This window comes from Propithecus coquereli, unplaced genomic scaffold (assembly GCF_000956105.1).
Source record: "Propithecus coquereli isolate 6110/MARCELLA unplaced genomic scaffold, Pcoq_1.0 Scaffold65, whole genome shotgun sequence".
Classification (NCBI taxonomy): domain Eukaryota; kingdom Metazoa; phylum Chordata; class Mammalia; order Primates; family Indriidae; genus Propithecus; species Propithecus coquereli.
Window position 1 is genome coordinate 7,249,626 of NW_012152507.1, and position 19,189 is coordinate 7,268,814.

At 44.4% G+C, this 19,189-nt stretch overlaps 1 protein-coding gene across 1 annotated transcript in view; it reads left to right on the top strand.

Moving 5' to 3' along the window:
• The first annotated feature begins 7,246 nt into the window (after nt 1-7,246).
• ENDOD1 (endonuclease domain containing 1) overlaps nt 7,247-19,189 on the top strand; it is a 29,033-nt gene continuing 17,090 nt past the window's right edge. The window contains exon 1 of the mRNA XM_012660034.1: nt 7,247-7,641. Within this exon, the coding sequence (XP_012515488.1) occupies nt 7,342-7,641 (300 nt within the window). The 5' untranslated portion in view covers nt 7,247-7,341. The remainder of the gene's footprint in view (nt 7,642-19,189) is intronic.

The window sequence follows — 19,189 nt, forward strand, 5'->3', positions numbered from 1 at the left end:
GTTAGACAAAAAGCAAATTCGAGCAATTTTCTTATTTGAGTTCAAAATGGGTCGTAAAGCAGTGGAGACAACTTGCAACATCAGCAACGCATTTGGCCCAGGAGCCGCTAATGAATGTACAGTGTGGTGGTGGTTCAAGAAGTTTTGCAAAGGAAATGGGAGCCTTGAAGATAAGGAGCACAGTGGCCGGCCATTGGAAGTTGACAATGACCAATTGAGAGCAATTATCAAAACTGATCCTCTTACAACTACAGGAGAAGTTGCCAAAGAACTCAAGGTCGACCACTCTATGGTCATTCGGCGTTTGAAGTAAATTGGAAAGGGGGAAAAGCTCGATATGTGGGTGCCTCATGAGCTGACCGAAAATCAAAAAAATCATTGTTTTAAAGTGTCATCTTCTCTTCTTGTACGCAACAACAACGAACCATTTCTCTCTTAGATTGTGACATGTGAGGAAAAGTGGTTTTATATGACAACCGGCGACGACCAGTTCAGTGGTTGGATGGAGAAGCTCAAAAGCACTTCCCAAAGCCAAACTTGCACCAGAAAAAGGTCATGGTCACTGTTTGGTGGTCTGCTGCCGGTCTGATCCACTACACCTTTCTGAATCCCAATGAAACCATATGCTCAGCAAATCCATGAGAAACACTAAAAACTGCAACTCCTGCAAGCAGCATTGGTCAACAGAAAGGGCCCAGTTCTTCTCCGTGACAACGCCCTATGGCATGTTGCACAACCAAAGCTTCAAAAGTTGAAGGAATTGGGCTACGAAATTTTGCCTTATCCGCCATATTCACCTGACCTCTCGCCAACCGACTACCACTTCTTCAAGGATCTCCACAACTTTTTGCAGGGAAAATGCTTCCACAACCAGCAGGCTGCAGAAAATGCTTTCCAAGAGTTCGTGGAATCCCGAAGTATGGATTTTTACGCTACAGGAATAAACAAACTTATTTCTTGTTGGCAAAAATGTGTTGATTGTCATGGTTCCCATTTTGATTAATAAAGCTGTGTTTGAGCCTAATTATAATGACTTAAAATTCACGATCTGAAACTGCAATTACTTTTGCACCAACCTAATAACTCTTCTCAGGTCTCTGTCCATTGAGTGTATTCGGACAGTGTGGTCATACCATGTATAAAATCTTCCATTCTACTTGTCTACTTTTCCTTTCCATTACAAACAGTTTAATAGCACTGAAATTTACCTTTTTACCTAGAAGAACTTATTTTAAACTTTCTTAATATAAAAATAATATAAATTTATTTTAGATTAAAAATAAGCAAAAATTTAAAAATTTAAATGCAGAGGTTTAAAATTAAATGTTCTGCATTCTCATACTGACAGTTAAAAATATTATAAAATGGAACATGCAATCAGTAAGAAATAATATGCCACAGATGCTCCTTTTAATTCCTTTTCTGATACGTAGCATTCACTCACATCTGCATGACTGTCAGCTAAATAAACTTTTGGGGGGCCCAGAAGTTGGGCTGAATTAAGATGGGCAGTTGCTGAAGGGACCAGTCTCCAAGGGTCACCTTAGCACCACTGGAAATGTGATGATATTGTTTAAAATATATTTATGGAATCTCCTTAGGAAGAATACTGTATACGACTGAAAACAATAATTTGATTAGCCACTTGGGGAAGTATGTAAAATCTCCAAAGGGATTTCTTAAGTAGCCAGGTGGTCACTGTCCTCCTGAGAAGGGTAGTCAGTTAACGGTAGGGCTTTTGTTTTGTTCCCTGGTATATGCACATTTGGGGTCGAAGCTGGATTGCTGAGTGCCACCATCAGAGACCCTACTTCTCTGCCATTCTCTGAGCACTCAGTCTCTCCAATAAATATCTAAGTAAAGAATATCAGCCTAAGGGGACACCAAATTATTAGCCTGTCCAGAGTATCCACATCTTAGTGGCTCTCGGTTTTATCTTCTTTCTGAGATCTTGGCCAGGACACAGGGATGGATACTAGAAATTCTTTCAACCTTAAGGCACATCTTAAGAGCAGCATCTCCCTTTCCTTGAAAATGAGGACAATCATGTCGTTATTTGCCATTGTCATCATCTTGGACAGTTGTTTAAAAATGAGCTATATTGATCAGTTCTGATAAGGTTAGAAGAGCTATATCAATATTTTATACTTATATTTATATCACCTGTCAAATACTTATATAGTACTTTCTATGTGCTAAGCACTTTTCTAAGTTCTTTGTACGTTGAATTTCATCACATCTAGGACATCAATAATCATGAAATGCATTGTTATTTTATGTACACTGAGACAATTAAAACTATGCCATACTATCAATTGTAAAATGCATGTCAATTTTAGAGATGTTAAAATGTAAAAATGCATGTCTTAGAATAAATAATATATAATGAAATATATTAATATATTTATTACTTAAGACTAGGAGGTAGGTGCTATCATTATTTTCATTTTATAGAGGAGGAAACTGGCACTTAGAGAGGTGAATTCACATTGTTGTGAAACAGATCTCAAGAAACTTTTCATCTTGCAAATCTGAATTTCTATATCCATTAAACAACAACTCATATGACTTTTAAACATCATCCAAAGTTTAACTTTGCTAGAAGGAAGCCAGCTCAGCCCACAATTTCAGGTAAGCATGACTCAACCTCCTGCTGCTTACACATCAATAACTCTCTTGACTCAGTAAACCACTTTCTGCCTCCCACCTGAGGCAGGTTCTCTTTGGTTTGGTCATTATTAGGAAAATAAATCAGGCATTCTAACTCAAATAGGAGCTACTCATCAGCTTCCTTACCTCTCCTGGTCATCCGAACTGGGTTAACTTCCCCATCATTTGTCAATTTCTTATAAGTGCTAGAAAACCTACAGAAAGGAGAGCCAATGAAGTAGCTTCAGGGGCCTAGACATTCATTATTATTCTAGTTTGTGAGCCATGTTTCAACACGTCTCATAATTATGATTTTCCACCATTCCCATTGTCTTTCCAGAGCTTCTCCCCAGATTAGCCTACATTTTCCTTCTCTGCACTGTAACACACAGTCCCTCCCTTATCAGAGCATTTCTCACACGATATTGTAGTTGCTTGTGTGTCTTTCTTCCCTATCACACTTCTAGTTCTGTAATGCAAAGGTCTGTGTCAGTCTCGTGCTGGAATGGAGCTGGATCCAGCACACGTCAATGCTATAGAACTCACTGGCTACAAGAAGGGTCCCCTGCATTGCCCTTCCCTGGCCTAAGGCAGAGTACTTTGCAGAGGATCAGTTAACTTCTGCTTTCTCTTCTGGGTGCCCACATGGCACTGAGATGTGCTGGCACTGAGGGCCGTGAGAGGAGCCAGGCTAAGATTTGCTTCCCCTGAACATCCAGCATCTAGCACCATTGCTAGCTCACGGTAGACGTTCGAAAAACATTCTGAGAATGAATGAACGAATCAGAGCAATGAGAACCCAAGTGAAGTTTCATGGAGGGAGGGTTTTTTCTTTCATTAATCTACTCACTGTAAAGGATACTTGCTCTATAGCAGGCCCTATGTTTATGTCTAAGGGGGAAGGGTACATTTATGATATAGGGGAAATACTGGGCTTAACAGGTACAGTTAGAAGGAGTTCTTAACCTCACGTAGGGCAGCGGGGGGTGAAGGGTGAGGGCATGCTTGTCAGGAAGGTGGGTGGTGGAGGAAGTAATAGCCAGATTGTAAATAAAAAGGCTAGATGGAAGGAGTGAAGGGATGGGAATGGGTGGTGAGAATTCCAGGTCAAGGGAAGTAGTTTAGGTTGTAAAGGTTCAAGGATAAGAGGAACTTTACATGGCTTCATGGAGGTGCAAGAAGCTGAATGCTGCTTAGAGCTGGGGGTCGGGGTCGGGGCAAGGTGGCTGTGGTGAGAGATGAGGCCTGAGAGGGAGGGGCTAGGTTTCAGGGGCCATGGAGTCAGCTAGGGAGTCAGGCTGCACCTGAGGATGGATGGAGAGCGACTGAAGAAGGGCTGTCAGGGCAGGGCGACATCACCAGATTTATGTTGGGAATTCACCCCTGCTGAAGACTGGATTGGAAGGGATGACAGGATAAAAACTGGGCATGCTTGGTTGAAGGTGTAATGGTGAGGATGCAGTTGTCATCGGAGCACTGAAACAGCAGGAACGGTGTCTAGTTGAGTTCATATTTTGAAACAACGTGGGACAGAACCAACCAAACCACAGAAGTGCATGTCAAATGTCATTTCATTCTACATGAGCCATTACTTTTCCTCTTTAGGCCTTTGCTGAAGACTGCTGGCCGATGTTGGATTGGCTGGGTGTGAGCGCAGAGACCTGAGAGGATCTGGTTTCAAACCTTCTTCCCTGTGAGAAGAAAGTCAGTGGAGAGAAAAGGGACTAGAGGTGACCAAATGGAGAGACAGCAGTGAGTTATCGATGGACATACGTGTATGGCACATACAGATGATGCTAAAGACAGTCTTCCCCTGGCATGAGCAGTTAGCAGCTGCTATAATTAGATCAAGCACTCCTACCCCTTTATGTAATTTGTTCCAGAATCTTGGGGTAAGAACATTTGTAATTTGCACAAATAAGTTAAATACAAATTTATCTTTGGAAGGCAAGCACATTAAAAAACCCCGCTGTTGTCTTGTACTATAAACTAAAGACAATAAAGTAGACAAAATCATCCTGGCTGTGGGACGTGCAAATGTTCACTGCACATATGTGTCAGTCACTGGCAGGGGGCTCGGGGAAAACTAGAATCTGCCACAGGGAGTGGGGTAGAGGTGGCAGAGATATTTATGCTTATCAAAGTTAGGGGGGAGGGGTCAAGAAATTTTGAGAAACAGTAAATTAAAGTCCTTTACATACATTAGTTATAAAGGCCAATAATTGTGTTATATTTTTTGCATTAGTTAAAATACAACATAATCATCATATTTGACATTTAATCACTCTGGACTCTGTGGTAGCCACTGGGATCAAGAGGCTAAAGAAACACCAACTCCCCTTACTCCCAGGAGTGCATGATTTAGTAGAGAAGACAGACACAGGAATCATTAATACCCTAACATGATTAAGTACCGTAATATTAATAAATACATGTTCAAAGAGCACAGAGAAGGATTGATTTCTAGTTGTTTCATTCTGTTTATATAGTTCTTTACGGTTGACACCATAAATTGACATTGGGCAACATCTATAATCAATCTTATAAAAGAATGTGAATACTAAAAGTTCTATAAAATCTATAATCCTCCCAGCATCCCAGGAAAGGCATCATTTCTATAAGAAGACATGACTGAGGTCTAAAAGGGTGAGATGACTTGACTCAGATACCAGTATCAGATGACCGGGGCCATCACGCAGATCAAAGGGCACTTCAAGACTAGCCTCTCCTGTGACATCACACTGTCTTTTTTTTTTTTTTTTTTAATTAAGATACAAATTTAGGTTTCACTTCAGGAACCAAATCTAGTCAACATTTTCAGGCATTGAAACCTGTAAGGAGTTTGTTCTTAAGTTCCAAAGAGTGTTCTCTAGAAAATGAGTCTCCTACTCTATAGGCACACCTTACAGATGTGCTGTGACCTAGAGGCCAGGCTTGGGAATCAGAGAAACCTGGTTCAAGCCTGGCTCAGGACTCACTGGCTGTGCCGTCTTAGGCAAGTCTCCACAGCTCTGGTCCTCAGTTCCTCAAGGGGCACGCTGGGGAAATAGATGGCATGCTAAGGTATTAAGTAAAGGCCCCGGCCTGTGGCGCTGCCCTGGCCCCATCCCTGCTTACCACCATCCTACTCCAAGTTACCATCTCTCATCTGGATTACGGCAATTATGTTTTGTTTTTTTTTTTTTTCACTTATTCTGGGCCACTTCAATCCACCAGTCTCTGCCCAGAAAGCAAAGAAGATTGTGTCACCACCAGTGAAAGATGAAAATCCCCAACATGATTTATAATGTTCTTCCCAAACTGCAGGTCATGAGCCATTAGTGGGTCACAAAAACAATTTTGTGGGTCACCACCAGCACTTTTTTAAAAAAGTGAAGTAGAACAGAAATATGAAATTGCAATGCTGATTATAAGCATTAGAATTATTTCATGAAACGTTTTTGCATTGTGGGCTTTATCAAAAAATGTTTGAAGTCCTCTGGTCTATAAAATTCTGAGTGATAGGATCCCTGCCTCCTTCTTTAGCCCATTTTCCATAATCTCCCCCCAGTTCTCTGCTCCTTGCCCACACCAGCCTTCCTTAAGTAACTCTGGCATATCACGTTCCCTTCTGCAGAGACCCTTAGCACGTGCTGTTTTCCTCTTTGCCTAATGTCATCCTCCAGGGTCTCAGCTCAGATGCCACTTCTTCAGGCAAACCTTCCCAGACTATATCCCGATCCCCCGTAGGGGTCAGGTTCTTATAGATCTTGTTAGCTTTTAATGATTCCTTTAATAGCATGCTTCCTTGGTTAATGACAAGCTTTCCCACTAGAATGTTGTCTTCGTGACCACAGGGGTCCTGTTCTTGTTTACCACTGTTAATAACCGAGCGCCCAGCTCAGGCTGGCACCTTGGCATTGAGAAGGATAAAGGAAGGAATGAATCAGCCTGTACTATTGGCTGGCCTCCTTCCTTTCTTGGTATAGGTTTTGTTTTTAACTTTTGCACCAAATAAACCACAGCAGGGCTGTACTGTCTGCCTAGGTTAGGAACTTCCTTTAATAGGATTTCTTGAGTCTCTGGGCTTCTGACGAGCTAATATGAACAAACACACACAAAAACAAAAAACAAACTGCATCAAAGTTGTGTACAAGTGCGGGCCGGTGAGCACTGCGGTAGGGAGGGGGAGGCTATCTTCATCAGATTTCAGAGGGGGTCTCAGCCCATCCGCTCCACAGAGCCACAGCCTTGCGAGCATCTCACGCCGCCCCTTTGCATCCCTGAGGACCTTGGGGCGCGCTAGAACAGGAGGCTCCTTGGCGCCCAGCCTAGGCGACCGTCCCTTCCCAGCCCCTCCGACCAGGCCGGCCCAGCTCAGACCTTCCACTCTTCGCAGCGCGCGTCCCCGCGGACTGCTGAGGGCAGGCGGCGCGGCGGCAGGTGACCTGCGGCTCCAAGCCCGGGTGCAGCCCCCGGAGCCCGGGCCCAGGGCCTCTGCAGCCATGTTCAGCAGGGGAGGGCGGGAGGGAGGCGCGGCCTCCGGACTCGGGCCCGCCCCCGCCGCAAGGGCCGCCCCGCCGGGCTCCGCCGCGGCCGCACCCGCGGGCCCACTTCCCCTCCCAGCCGCGCTCCGCGGCGTCGCTCGCTCCCGGCCCAGCGCGCCCAGCCCGCGCCGCCGCCGCCCGGTCCGCCGCGCTCGCAGAGGCCGCCATGGGCACCGCGCGCTGGCTCGTGCTGGGCAGCCTCCTCGCCCTGGCCGGGCTGCTGGAAGGCCGGCTCGTGGGCGAGGGGGAAGCCGGCTTCGGCGAGTGTGACAAGTTCTTCTACGCCGAGACCCCGCCTGCGGGGCTGGCGGCCGATTCCCACGTGAAGATCTGTCAGCGCTCCGAGGGCGCCGAGCGCTTCGCCACCCTGTACAGCACCCGGGACCGCATCCCCGTGTACTCCGCGTTCCGCGCGGCTCGCCCCGCGCCCGGCGCCGCGGAGCAGCGCTGGCTGGTGGAGCCGCAGGTAAGCCAGGTGGTGCCCGGCGGGGCCGGCGCGCCGGGGGCGGGGCCGCTGGGCTTGCCTCCAAGGGGCGCTTTGCAGCCACCGCGAGGGGCCGGGCCGGGAAACCGGCTTTCGGATCCACCCCACTGTGCCCCCGGAGTTACAGCCTGTCTTGCCCTCTGTCGAAGCTGCAATGAGAGCTTGGCGATGTGGAGCCTTCACGAGCCTCAGGGGCGGGAGGTCCCTTGTGGGAGGTGGTTCCCTCTACGTTTCGGCGCAGACATCTGCACCGTCTTATTGGTTTCCTGAATGGCGAAGAGCGTAAGACAGAGACCCACGCCGTTCAGATCCGCAGAAAGCCTAGGCTGGGCGCTCTCAGGCCTTGGCGGGCGCATGTCATCCCCATAGCATTCATTTGGGGGTGGGCAGGTGGGCATTTTCATCCCCATTTTACAGACGAGGAGATCAAGGCTCAGGGGGTTGAAGAGACTTGAGGAAGACCACCCATTTGGTAAGATAGGGCAGGCCTTTTGGCTAGAAATTCACTGTCCTTTCTACTAGAGACAGCTGCTCTTCTGCATTGCCCATTGTAGCCTGGAAATCCTTCCCTCTACACACAACGTTGAGTAAATTCGATCTGAGGTTGTGTTGAGTTAAAACAGTAAAATAAAGATAATGGATTTTTAGAAATGCAGTGGATGGTTACAGATAGTAGGGAAACATCGGTCACCTCCAACAAATGGGAAGGACAAACCAGTTTTTCCTGATTTCGTATCTATATTATCAGACCACTTGGAAATCATGTCACCTCTCATGGTGTTCTATCCCGTTTGGTGACGGGGACCAAATGCTCCAGGAGGCCCCCAGAGGCCCTGCTGAACCTGATGGCTTGCTCTTAACACATGCTGGCTCACCCCTGCTCAGCCGGTACCCCCTCTAGAACACCCTGCTAGGCTCCCCTTTAAAGCCTCCCACCCCTGCCCCTGCTACTGAGGGAGGAGCTGTCCCACAGCCGTCCCTTTTCTGATGGCCACAGCTGCTCAGGACCACACCGGTGCTCCATTCAGAGCCCACAGGTTGTAATCTCACTGAGATATTTCTAGCGCTGAGATCTTGGCCCAGGTCCAAGCAATCTGCACCTAGTTTCCTTATCTCCTCGACATCCTTCTACCTACCTCACCTGTTGACATCAGGACCTAAGAGATCAGGCATGTGAAAAACACCTGTAAATCGTACGCACTTAAGACATCTTTTAGTCTAAACTTAGTTTTACCCCAGCTGTGCCCCTAGAGCTGGCAGTATGTCCTCCGCACCTCATTTGGCATTGTGATTGTGTGCCTGTGAAGAGAACAGACGACCTGGTCCTTTCCCCTCTGTGATCTCATGGACAGCTCTGGGAGACAGAACATATGCATGAGAAAGTCCTGGGAATGCATGCTAAACAAATTTCAATTAAATTCAGAACACATTTAGTAATCACCTGCTGTATACCAGACATTTAGGATACCAAGAGAGCCGAATATAGCTCTGGAACTGAAGGGCTTCCAGGTCTGCAGGTGGAGTTTGCTGGGTGGAGAGGTGGCCCAGTATTTGATCAGAGACACTCTGTGTGGGTTCATATCCCAGTCCCTGCACTGACTAAGCTTTAAACTTGGGCAGGTTAACTTGGAAATAATTGCATAGGGTGATTGTGAGGATTCAGTGAGTTCCTGTATATAAAATTCTCAGAGAGGCACCTGACACATAAGTACTAGCTGTTGTTATGATATAAGCAAAACGCCCATAACTTAATAAAGGTAAACAAAGTCCTATTAGATTTAATCTGTCTTTGAGGTGATGGGGAAAGCCTTAGGGTAGCACCTAACCTTTTATTTGTGCCCTGCCTGGAAAGATAAGGCAGAGTTCAGAAGGGAGATAAGAAGGAAGAAGGTGTTTCAAGCAGAGGGAACATCATGAGTGAGAAATGCGTGGCAGGGTCAGGGATTAGTGCATAGAGGGTGGTTGGAACAGGTGACCTAATATAAGTGTATAGATTACAGCCTACTCAAGCGCTCAGAATGAAGGGGAATGGTGGAAGGGAGGGGTCATCGGGCTTAGGGAGGCAGAGCCATATATGCAGCTATTCAAAGAATGAGTAATGAAGGAACATGATTTGGCAGACAGAGGTGGAGGGAACCAAGTCATACAGGCGGTAGAGACCCTGGGTAGGGTCATGAAGAACAGGACTTGGGAGATTAAAGAGGATGGGGAAGAAGGGAGAAATAGTTACAAATGGCAGCTTCAGAGGTGGGATGTTCAGTGGTTCTGAAAAGTACAGGAGGCCAGAGTTCCCAGTCTGCTGGAAACCGTGACTGAGCACTGCAGGATACGTTACCCTGCAAGATGGATGGGCTCCCCTCACCCACCTCCGCAACCTCAGGTCAAGTCAGCTAGGAGCCAGAGAGTATTAGGAGGGAGGGAGGGAGGGAAGGACAGAGGGAGGGAAGAGGAGGCACAAGATGCAGGAGGCTCCAGAGGGCACTGCAGCAAACCTGACCCCTGCTGCCTGCTCCCTGAGGCCTGCCTCCCAGCCACTGCAGAAAGGTGCTGCAGGCTCAGTGTGTACTCCTGGCTGCTTCCAAGCACTTTGTAGTGCTGCGTTGTCTTGTGCCCACATCACCTTTTTATGAGGTCAGTGCCATCAAGAGATGAGTCAGGCAGGGCTGCACTGACGCTGGGATTCCCAAAGCCCAATTCAGCAGTTTTCCCGCCACCTTACAGTTACCCTTTGAAAAAAGCTGTTAAGTCGGAGATCACAGAAACTTAGTCACTCTTGTGCTTAAAATTCTAAGGTGTTGGCAGCCCAACACCTACAGGACAAAGTTCAAACTGCAAAATGCAGTTTACAAGGCCCTCCATGGCCTGGCTCCTGTCTCTAGCTCCAGCCTTGTTTCTCACCGTGCCACACCTTCTCCTTTTATATTCTAGCATTATCCAGCTGCCCAATGTTCCTCTCGTAAACTGGACTGTTTGTTCGTCTTTTTCTGCACAGGTGGATTCCCTTTGCCCCAAAGTCTTTTCTACACTTCACTTCCTACGTCACTCCATCCTTTAAGACTCTACTGAGGTGTCACCTCCTCCAGAAAGAATTCCCCACCTGAGTTAGATGCACCTCCTGATTTAGGTCCACCCCTTAGGTGCTCCTGTAATTTCTCTGTTTTTACACTTAACATATTGTTTTGCAATTACCCGTTTAGGTATCTGTCTCCCCGACTTGAGTGCTTGAGGGCTGATGACTGCATCTTACTTAACTCTTGTATTCCTAGTGCCTAGCACATAGAAAGCACTTGGTAAGTGTTGGATAAAATAATTTGACATCAGGAAGATCGATCAGGCAGCAGTGGGTGAGATAGATGTTCTGCTTGAGTTTTCTCAGTGGGGAGCTTCCTGTTTCAGAAGCTTCTCCATAGGCAGCAAACAGCTGCTGTTACAAACATGCTCCATGTGCAGAGGTGGAGCCTTCCTCTGAGGCCCCCCCCCATCAGTCCTAGCTCTGGCCTTTGGAACTATCCCAAATGATTTTAATCTCTTGTCTGCTAACAGTCCTTTAGCGTCAGGTCCCATGTCTGCTATTTGGAGGAATTTATAGGGGACCTTCTGAAGGACAGAAGGAGAAATGTAAAAGGAAACAGAAAAAACAGAGAGCTGTTGTGGGTTTTATGTGGAATGCAGTCACTTTTAAATTGAGAATGGAGAAAAGGAGAGAAAGAGATGAGAAAACATGTCCCCGTCTGGCATGATGGAGATGGTTTGGAGGGTTTCCAGGCAAGACTCCAGAAACCTGAGAACTGGATTTTGGTTTAGTGCAGGAAACCTCAAACATTTTAGTCTCTTGACTCCTCTGTATTTAACGGAAGACTTTTGAGATAAGGTACTGATGATGCCTTTGTAAAGTACCTTGGCAATTCATGCCAGAAGTCAACATATCAGCCCCTATCATTTTGCAAACATGAACAGTGGAAGAAACTGGCCTTATATTTAGTGATAACAGTGTATGGTTATTTAATCTTACAAAAACACTGTGAAGTAGACATTATCCTTTTCATTGTAGAGATGAGGAAACTGGCTCAGAGAGATTAATTGAGGTGTCTAAGGTCACAGAGCTTATTTTTGAACTCATGACTGATTGCTCCTGATCCTGTGCTCTTTTGATACACTGTGGAGGTTCTTTGACTTTACAGGGGATCTACTACATTAATGGTTTTAGGACTTTAATTCTCATCTTTTATATGAGAATCCTCATTTCTACTCAATTTCTATTTCCCAATAGCCATAGGACAAGTGCGAGCACGTATTTGGCTGCATAAATGTTGCTCAGGTGTCAGGGGCTCTAGAGTGGAGGGGATATTCTGGTTAACTGCACAAGCATTTTCCTAGAGGGCACAACAAGGTCATATTTTAGATCTTAGTAAATGCACACAAACAGTCCTCACAAGTTAGTTTCTGGAGTAAGTCCTTGATCTTTAATTTTTATCAGTGGCTTCTTGATTATGTAACCTAAAACAGGAATACTGTTTAATTTATTCTAACTTCAGCCCTCTTTTCATTGTGTCAGAACAGAAATATAGAAGACGTCATATACTTAAATTTCTTTGTAAGAAATTCAGTGAACAGGACAATTCTGATTTTTACTAGTTAAGAGACTTAATCAAGGTCCATGCTCTGCCATTTGTAAGCTATGTGACCTGGAATTCTTCCAGCCTTATTTTTTTGATCTGTTCATTAAAGGTAATAACAATGTTTACATATAGAGTGTTTGTGACAAATAAATAAGATAACACATGTAAGCATGTAGCATAGTACCTGGATTATGGTAAACTCAGTAAATATTAATATGTATACTTTATTAAGGTCTTACTCCAATAGGTGCTTGGCATGCACAAATATATACAAACACACTAATGGAATATTGATATATTAATAGGTAGATGATACCTACAATTGTATAAATCTCTCTTAAAATGTAAATCATCTATCTGTGTATCTTCTCAAATGCTTGGTACATGTTCCATATTCATATAATAGATACTCATAAAATGCATGGTGAGAGATTGAATGAATGGATGGAAAGAATTAGGTGATTAAAAAAAAAACAAAAACCAAACCAAACAGGTACCAGAGATACCTCCACCCTCTCTGTCCTGAGCAACCAAGAAGTGTGTTGTCACAAAACAGTGAGCAATGGCATTCCAGTCTATTATGCTGAGCCTGGGTACAGCTGGGAAATGCCCTACTTAAGGGAATGGTTCCAGAGCCAGTCACTCAAGCAATTTCTTACTTACCGTGGTGCAAACCACACATTCTATCCTTCATTGCATTTTTCTGCTCCTCTGGCTTTTTCTTCGTCTTTGAATTCAGTGTTTCCATTTCAGGTCATTCTCAGGATCAAGTTAAGGTACTTGCCCTATATTGGCAGGATGTTTCAGGGACATTTTGTCCTGAAACAGTTCAGTGATGATGGCTGTCTCTCCTATCTTTCAGTTCACACTTAAATATGGACAGTCCAGGAAAGGAACTGTCATTTATTGATCCCTTACTATGTGCAAAGGTCTTCACAGTCTAACTCACCTCATCTATGTAACAACTCTAGGTGTTATGATCCACGTTTTATAGTTTAGAAAACTGAGGTTCAGAGTGGTTAACTAACTTATCAAAGGTCACACAGCTGCTAGATGGCAAAGCCAGGACTGGAGCTTATGGCTGCCCAAGACCAAAGCTCTTAACTCTCTTTCTACTCTGTCATGCTGTTTTCCCATTAAAATGTCTGTGTTTTCTCTCCTGAATCCAAACTGGCTGACTGGATTTATTATTTTATTTTTATTTTATTGAATTAATTCAGTTCTTTAGATGATTTATGGCTTTGGTACTAACACACCATTCTTAAAATCCCAGCTTCAGATTGCTATTAGCTCAGTTATTAATTCATCGTGGTTGAATGGAGCTTTCCTTGAGGAGTAAAGATTTTATTCTTTGGGTTTCAAATTTCTCTTCCTTTTAAACTATCAGCTCTAAAAGTGAAAATACGAGAAAATAAATCCTATTATTTGTTGGTAGCTCTCACTTCCAGTGATGTGGTCTCGCTCCTAGAATTACTCTTAGTCCAAGTCCACGAATGCTTTTTTTTTCAAATTTCCTACTTCAAGATGCATAGTGTATCTCCAATGGTTACTTACCTTTTAGTTCCCTAGAACTTGACATCTATCGTGGCAATAATTCATTGCCTGCCAATCTATCTGTTTGGCCACTGAAAGGAAAGAGAAATAAAAAAGAAACTGACTCATAGGCTGAACCAAGAATAGAAGCACCATTTAGTATTCCAGTCATGCTTTCATTGACCCAGTGCTGGACAGAAGTGTGGCTCAATCAGAAGAGGTCAAGCTGAAGGCATTTTATATTTTTAATCAAAACCAAACATATGGATCTACTTCATTTTGCAGAATAAACAGATGGCTGAAATATTATTTTAAAATATAAATTAAATATTTTATCTGACTTACACTTTATGGGCATGATTGGCTTTGAGTTTTGATTTACCTTCAGTTGACAGGGACACCTAATGCTTTGACAAAGCTCCAGGCCCTCTGTTGATTAACTCTGTTTAGTCAACATATATTAATTGAGCATCTGCTACGTGTCAGGCACTATGCTAAGCCCTGGGAATAGAATAGTGAACCAACCAAACAAAAATACTTACCCTCAGGGGATTGAATAGCTAATAGAGGATATAGATGATAAAATAAATAAATAAAAGTCATAGCATATGGAATAGTGATAAGTGCTAATAGAAAAAGCAAGGAAGGAGAATATGAGATATCAAGGAAAAGGTGAAGTTTAAAAAAGGGTTTCAAGGAAAGAGATCACCATGGAGGTGACTTTTGGGTACAGATCTGAAGGAATTGACAAAGCCAGTCATGCAGATATCTGAGGGAAGAATGTCCCAGGCAGAGGGGATAGTAAGTGCAAAGGCCCTGAGGCATGAGTGTTCCTTGTATTTGAGGAAGAACTAAGAAGAGGTTAGTGTGGCTAGGAAAGGATAAAAGAGGACAGTAGCAGGAGATGAGGTCAGAGAGGTGTGGAGGGGGATGACAAATCATTTAGGTCTTTCTGGACTATTTGTAAGAAATTTGGGTTTTACTTTGTGCGAAACAGGAAGCCATTGTGCAGAGGGTTTGACGTAATATTACTTACATTTTATTGGATCATTTTGGCCACAGCATTGAGAACAGATTTGTAGGGCCAAGGGCAGAAGCAGAGAGACCAGTTAGGTTTCAGTAATCTGACGAGAGACAATGGTGGCCTGGACCAAGGTGGTAGCAGTGTTTGTGGCTGACTGGTGACAGCGTAGTTCTGGCTATATTTTTAAGAAAGAGCTAAAAATCTTTGAGGTGAGAGAAGGGAGTCACAGATGAGTCATAGATGGCTCCAGGAGTTTGGGCCTGAACGATGAGAAGAGTGAAATTGTTGTGAACAAGATGAGGACGCAAAAGGAGGAGCTGGTTTGGGGCCATATCAAGAACTTGCTTTTGCTCATAGCAAAAATACAGTAGTGGTTACCAGGGGCTGGGTGGGTGAAGAAAATGGAGAGCTGTTATCAATGCATATAAAGTTTCAGTTATACCCCATGAATAGATTCTGGAGATCTGTTGTGCAGTATAGTGCCTATAGTTGACAATACCATATGTGCGCTTCAAAATTTGTTAAGCGGGTGTATTTCATGTTAAGTGTTCTTATCAAACAACACATATAAAGGGACGTGAGGAAATTTTGGGAGGTGTCAGATATGTCTATTACTTTGATTGTGGGGATGGTTGCATGTCCAAACTTATCAAATTGTACACATGAAATATGTACAATTCCTTGCATACCAGTTATACCTCAGTAAAGTTGTGGGGGATGGGAAATGAACTCAGTTTTAGACACGCTAAGTGTGAGATGCCTTCAGGCATTCCATTGAGCTTCCCATACCGGTCTAGATCTCATTGGGTGCTTACCACAGAGAAGGCACTTTTCTGGGCTTTTTTTTCTCACTTAATTCTCACAACAGCCATAGGAGATAGGTGCTATTATTATTCTCCTTAGAGGAGGGAACTGAGGAACAGAGAAGTTAAATTACTATTCCATGTTCACACAGCTAAGAAGAGGTGGGGCCGGAGTTTGAAGCTGAGCTGTAGGACACCCAGGGGGCACACACAGAGCTGCCTCTGTTACCAAACCTGTTAATGTGTGGGATGAGCTCCTATTTAACTCACTTGAATGAAGTTCCTCTTTTGAAAGTTCACATGTTCATTTATCAGGATTTTGTAGAAGTAGGGCATGTTTCCAGTCAATAGTCACATGCCAGTAGACTTCAGAGGCTCACCACCTCCAGGTGCACCTTTGTGTCTGTAGCAAGGGTGGGGTTACAGGTTTGCTAAATATGGCCTTGAGCTGGGGGTGCTGCTGCCTCATTGTGCAATCTTATTCTATTCTAATCCATCTTGAGCACTTCCTATGGTCCTAATGCAAGCAGACATTCTCCATAAGGCACCAGCTTGGGGGTGGGGGGCATGGATCATCTGAAAACTGTGTTATTAATAACTGTGGAGCAACAGGGATTGTCTCCTGGATCTCAGTGAGTGTGGCAGAGATAAGAGGATAGAGGGTGGGGTCTTGCATCTCTGGGGATTCAGAGAGGTTGTTAGGTTGGTTGTGGTGCAAGAGCCTGAGGAAAGCCCAGTTCCTGACCAAATGCCAGTTGTCCCAAGGGGCAAGGGGGCACAAGCCAACCACACCTTCCGGAGCTCTACCCTTGAGCAGAGGCAGTGGACCCTCTCATCCACCTTCCACCCTCTAGCCCCAGTCAGTTTGGGAGCTCCTTCTATGCAGCCAACTTGGTTCCCAGAGAAGGAAAACCAGCAAAACCGAGCACGTATGAAACTTTATAACCAAGTAATGCAGTAAGCCCTACTTTGGGATCAGAAAAGGGACTTTGCTCCAACCCAGAGCACTCCACCTCTTAGAAGATGCAGAAATTCCTTTTTCCTTTACAACTATTTAATAAGCTGAAGCCCTTCACATTTGCAAGTTCCTATCTTTGTCTTGACTTCAGCAAAGCTTGGTAGATGTGCCTTCCTGGTGTGTTTGTGAGATGGCAGTGTTGGTTTCAGGAAATCTTGCTATTTATTGTCTTAGTCCTTACGAACATGGGAAGGAATTGATCCAAATCACATTTGTTGATTGAATGGACCAGGATGCATGATTGAACAAGGATCCCACAAGGAAATGGCCACTGTTTATGTTTCTGAAAGATGGGGCACCCACTATGGTCTCAGGCATATGGAGGAAGCATGGGGAAAGGACTGTGGGATGGTTGATGACCTTACTCTGCACCTCAGTGGACAGACTTCGCTCTGCACAGTCCCTATAGACTTACTGTAACAGAAGTAAGGGCCTGTAAAAGGGCAAAATGTATTATAAGCTGTCTCTTTAACCATCCCCCCCAACTCTTTTTGGGAATTAAAACCTGCATTCCTGCCCAAGGCCAGTAATCAGAGGGACAGGGGAGTGTCCTTTGTTCTTTGGACCATAGGAGATGGCTCAACAGAATTGTCCGGGCAGAGGTCACCAGATTGTCTTCACTGGAGATGCTGTAGTTAAATAGCAATAGCCCGAAGCTGAAAACGCCTTTTCAAAGCTCTGTATTTCTGTTTTTAGGGAGGACAGTGGTACTTTAAGATGAGAGTCTGCCATACTCCTTATTTGCCAGCAAATTTTAATAAAATTCTCTTTCCATGGCAAATTAATAAACTTCTCTTTCCATTCCCTCAAACTCCTTGTCCTCATTCTTCATTCAGCCACAGGGACAAGTACCCAACTTTCAGTAACATTCCTATCTGTACTCTGAGGCCCACACTCCCAGCATCTAAGTCTCTGCAAAACAGCTTCCTGACTGACCCATCCTACCTGGTTCTCCACTAGCCTTTCTCCACTCTGAAGCTAGAGAAATCCTGAACACTGATATCATTGTGCCTCCCATGGCCTCTGCAAACCCTGTGGGACTCCCCATTTCTCTTCAGATAAAGACACAGCTCCGGCTGGATGCGGTGGCTCACGCCTGTAATCCTAGCACTCTGGGAGGCTGAGGAGGAGGATTGTTTGAGCTCAGGAGTTCGAAACCAGCCTGAGCAAGAGCGAGACCCAGTCTCTACTAAAATAGAAAGAAATTAATAGACAACTAAAAATATATAGAAAAAATTAGCCGGGCATGGTGGCGCATGCCTGTAGTCCCAGCTACTCGGGAGGCTGAGGCAGGAGGATCACTTGAGCCCAGAAGTTTGAGGTTGCTGTGAGCTAGGATGATACCACGGCAGCGCTCTACCCGGAACTATAGAGCGAAATTCTGTTTCAAAAAAAAAAAGACACAGCTCCGTATCGTGGTCTCCAGAATCATGCATGGCCTGTCCCCGCTCTTTCCCCAGCCTTATCTGGTGTCATACACCTTGCAGGTCTTTAACTTTGGCCACTTTTGCGTCTTCCTGGTTACGTTATTTTTCTTGTTAATATGTCCATGATCTCTCCCATCATAGGACCTGTGTACCTGCTAGGTTTTTTGCCTTTCATGATATTCCCAACTAAGTCAACGACCCATAATACTGTCTAATATCAACAAACACACCTTTCTTAGCTAGTGTGTAGCAATTATACAATTGTTTGTGCAACTAAGTGAGTGCCACCCAATGAGTTCTAAGTTCCATGAGGGCAGGGGCCAGGGCTATTGCTGCTTACCGTTAAATGCTTATTGTCTAACACAGGGGACAGCAAACTTGTTCTGCAAAGGGCCAAGTAGTAAATGTTTTTGGCCTTGTGGGGGCTATATAGTCTCTGTTGCAACCATTCAGCTATGCTGTTTTAGCACAAAAACAGCCACGGACAATAAATGAATGAATGAATGTGGCTGTATTCCAAGAAAATTTATGAAAATAGGCAGATGCCGGCTCTGTCTCCCAGGCTGTAGTTTGCCAGCCCCTCGTGTAGAATATCTCCAGCACTTCATATGTGATTAGTGAATGCTGTTGAACATTGAGCACTTGGCGGAGTGGCAGTGAAATGTGAAAGCCGTGTGATCCTGTTCCCATTACGGCACAGCAGCCCTAGACCTAGATATATAGACAATTTCCAACTAATTTTTTTATTGTGGTGGTGGTGGTTGTATGTAATATTTAGTTTTCTTATTATTATAAATGTAACATTCTTACAGAAAAAAAATTTTTTTGAGTGTTTCAGAAGTATATAAAGAAAAGATTCCTCCTTTCACAAATAATAATCTTTAGTTTATTCAGTTTGTGTGTATGTATGTATGCATGTAACATTCCAGAAATTTCCATTATACCTGGAAACACATGTACCGTTTTATACCTTTTAATCTAATCCACAAGGTTTAGATTGCTGTCCCCTGTGTTAGACATCTCTTTGGACTCTGTGAGGCCACATCTAACAAGCCCCTGTAACGACTGTCACACTCATGGAGTGGGAGAATGTAGGGAACCTTTTA